This window comes from Otolemur garnettii, unplaced genomic scaffold, assembly GCF_000181295.1.
Source record: "Otolemur garnettii isolate 467f Iridium unplaced genomic scaffold, OtoGar3 scaffold00244, whole genome shotgun sequence".
In the NCBI taxonomy this organism is placed as follows: domain Eukaryota; kingdom Metazoa; phylum Chordata; class Mammalia; order Primates; family Galagidae; genus Otolemur; species Otolemur garnettii.
Genome location: NW_003852639.1, coordinates 1,668,414 through 1,671,171, shown reverse-complemented (window position 1 = coordinate 1,671,171; position 2,758 = coordinate 1,668,414). Strand labels below are relative to the sequence as shown.

At 44.7% G+C, this 2,758-nt stretch overlaps 1 protein-coding gene across 1 annotated transcript in view; it reads left to right on the top strand.

Moving 5' to 3' along the window:
- Positions 1–893: 893 nt before the first annotated feature.
- TPM3 (tropomyosin 3) overlaps positions 894–2,758 on the top strand; it is a 40,548-nt gene continuing 38,683 nt past the window's right edge. Inside the window, exons 1-2 of the mRNA XM_023508330.1 lie at positions 894–1,010; positions 1,575–1,700. Of these exons, the coding sequence (XP_023364098.1) occupies positions 894–1,010; positions 1,575–1,700 (243 nt within the window). The remainder of the gene's footprint in view (positions 1,011–1,574; positions 1,701–2,758) is intronic.

The window sequence follows — 2,758 nt, the reverse complement described above, 5'->3', positions numbered from 1 at the left end:
GGTACAAAAGTTCTAGTTTTCTCGTAGTTCAAGACCACTGTAGGAAAACAGGTATGCTCCTGTGGGATCATTCTCACCCTCCCATTTCTCACCCCACCCCACAGTATGTCTGCTGAGGTTGCCTTCCAGATCCCAACCCCACCCTTTTACTCTTTTCCTGTGGTTCCTGGGGTGGGGGGGAGAAACAATATCTTCTTGCCAATTAGAGACTCCCAAAATAGCATAGCAATTTGATCTGGGGATCTGGGAGAATTGTCAAGGATCGTGAGTGACCTCTCTTCACCGTTGCCTAAGCTCCCCGAATACCAGGAATCAAAAGATGAAACTCAACCAGTGGAGACTAATCAGCATCCAACACAATCTGGGGGAGAATAAGAGGGGGATTGAAGGGCAACCAGGACCCTCTGGATGAAAACTGCTATCTAGAATTACATTTTAGAATTACCAAAGTACCCTTCTCTACTTCAATGTTCTCCTCTCCCCTTTTCCTGCTCTTTACTTTTTTTTTTTTTTAATATAGTATTAATAAGCTAAGCTTTGGCCATACTCTTCTTGCTCTTTTAAAACACCCAGTATGAGGGGAAACTTTCAGCGTCAGGGAGAACCTCTTCCCTCCCCCACTTTCCATTGAATAAAATCAGCCTCAGCTGTTCCTAAATATTTTTTGCTAGTGATGTCAGTCCATCAAAGTGTCTCACCCTGTGTTACCCCAAGAGAACAATGATGGAGTAGAAGGAGCTGGAAAGGCCATATTAGGAACAAGAGGTGGAGCTGTGAGCACAGATAAAAGCTCAAATCTGAGGAATTTCTAGTCATTCCAGAAGCAGCACCTCCTTTCTTGCCCTGGTCTCCAGTTCTCCAGTGTCTACAGGTGAGCCTAACAGCCACTGCTCATGATGGAAGCCATTAAGAAAAAGATGCAAATGCTGAAATTGGACAAGGAGAATGCTCTGGATCGGGCAGAGCAAGCTGAAGCTGAGCAGAAGCAAGCAGAAGAAAGAAGCAAACAGGTAAGGACTGGCATCAGTCTCTCTCATGAGCTGGCGAACAAAACTATGAGAGGGAAGTGAGTTTTTATGGGAAAGGCAGTGACCACTGGTGCTAGCTCCTTCTTGGGTAGGAGGGATGCCCCAGCTTCACTGGAGGGGCAGAGGGTATCTGCCTCAGGACTGTCTATGTGATCTTGGGAAAGTCAGTGGCATCTCTGAACCACAGTGTGTCTGCTGAATTTTAGTAGAAGTGGACTATGTTTTGGAAGAACCTTTGACTTCTAGAGGAAAGGTAAGAGTTTAGCATGTAGCATCTCTTTTCTCTTAAATAGCATCACAGACATCTACACCCTTAAATAGTTACTATCCAAGGGTCTTGAATGAAAACCCAGGGTGGCTTGGTCATCTTAATGTCACAAGCCACACTATAGCAAAAACTCCTTGGGCAGTGGGCTGGCAGTGGCTGGGGAGAAAGTGTGTCTCTCTCAGGATGGTAACATGGAGGCTGAAAGCAGGGCCCAAAAGCCTAGGGTCCAAGCCTGCTATTGTGTATGAATGTCTTTATGACTCTTTGAACCTCTAAAGCTGGAGGATGAACTGGCAGCCATGCAGAAGAAGCTGAAAGGCACAGAGGATGAGCTGGACAAGTATTCTGAAGCTTTGAAGGATGCCCAGGAGAAGCTGGAGCTGGCAGAGAAGAAGGCAGCTGATGTGAGTATTAGAGAGATGGGGGATAGGTTTATTCTATACATATAGATCTTTATATGACTAAATTCACTTTTAACACACTCATGGGTTCACAGAAGATAGACATATACATGCCACGTACATCTTTGCATATAAACACTTGTTGGTATTATCCTCATAATGGCATATATTTTCCTTTTTTTTGAGACAGAGACTAGAGCTGTCACCCTGGATAGAGTGCTGTGGTGTCATAGCTCACAGTGACCTCCAACTCAGGCTCAAGCAATCCTCTTGCCTCAGTTTTTCTATTTTTAGTAGAGACAGGATCTTGCTCTTTGCTCAGGCTGGTCTTGAAATCATGAGCTCAAGCAATCCATCCACCTTGGCCTCTCAGAGTACTAGAATGACAGGTGTGAGCCACCACACCTGGCCATATATTTTCTTTCTTAAAGATATGTCTCATTTTTGCCCTACCCCCGGCCCAGGAATTTAATTATCTTTCCCAGGATCAGGACAAGGGAAAGGGACTCTAAGTCCAGACTGCTATCACTCATCCTACCTCCTCCTCCCCCATGCCACATTCTTAGCTTTTGTATCCAAGACTTGGCATGTAGAGATGTGTATTAATAGAGACCCTCTCATCCCTCAACTGCTCAACAAAGCCAGCTCAGATTTCACAATGGGAAACAGAGGTCACATTGACCCTGGCCCTATATGGGTTTATTTATTTTGGCCACTATGGGCACGTACCCTTATCCACAGAGACACCCCAGAAAGCACTGCTCATGTTGCTACAGGGAGGCCCCGTAGAGACCCACTACCATAGAAATTAAGAAGGGATCTTACAGGATAAAAGTTTCACTACAAGACCTTACTCTATGACCTTGAGTAAAGTATTCAGCCTCTCTAGGGCTGAATTTCCCATTGGTAAATGAAATCAAATGTCTTTTTCTACTTTATATTATCTCATAATCACCTACTTCTCTCTTTTTTTTTTTTTTTTTTTTTTTGAGACAGAGCCTCAAGCTGTGCTCCTGGGTAGAGTGCTGTGGCATCACAGCTCACAGCAACCTCCAACTCCT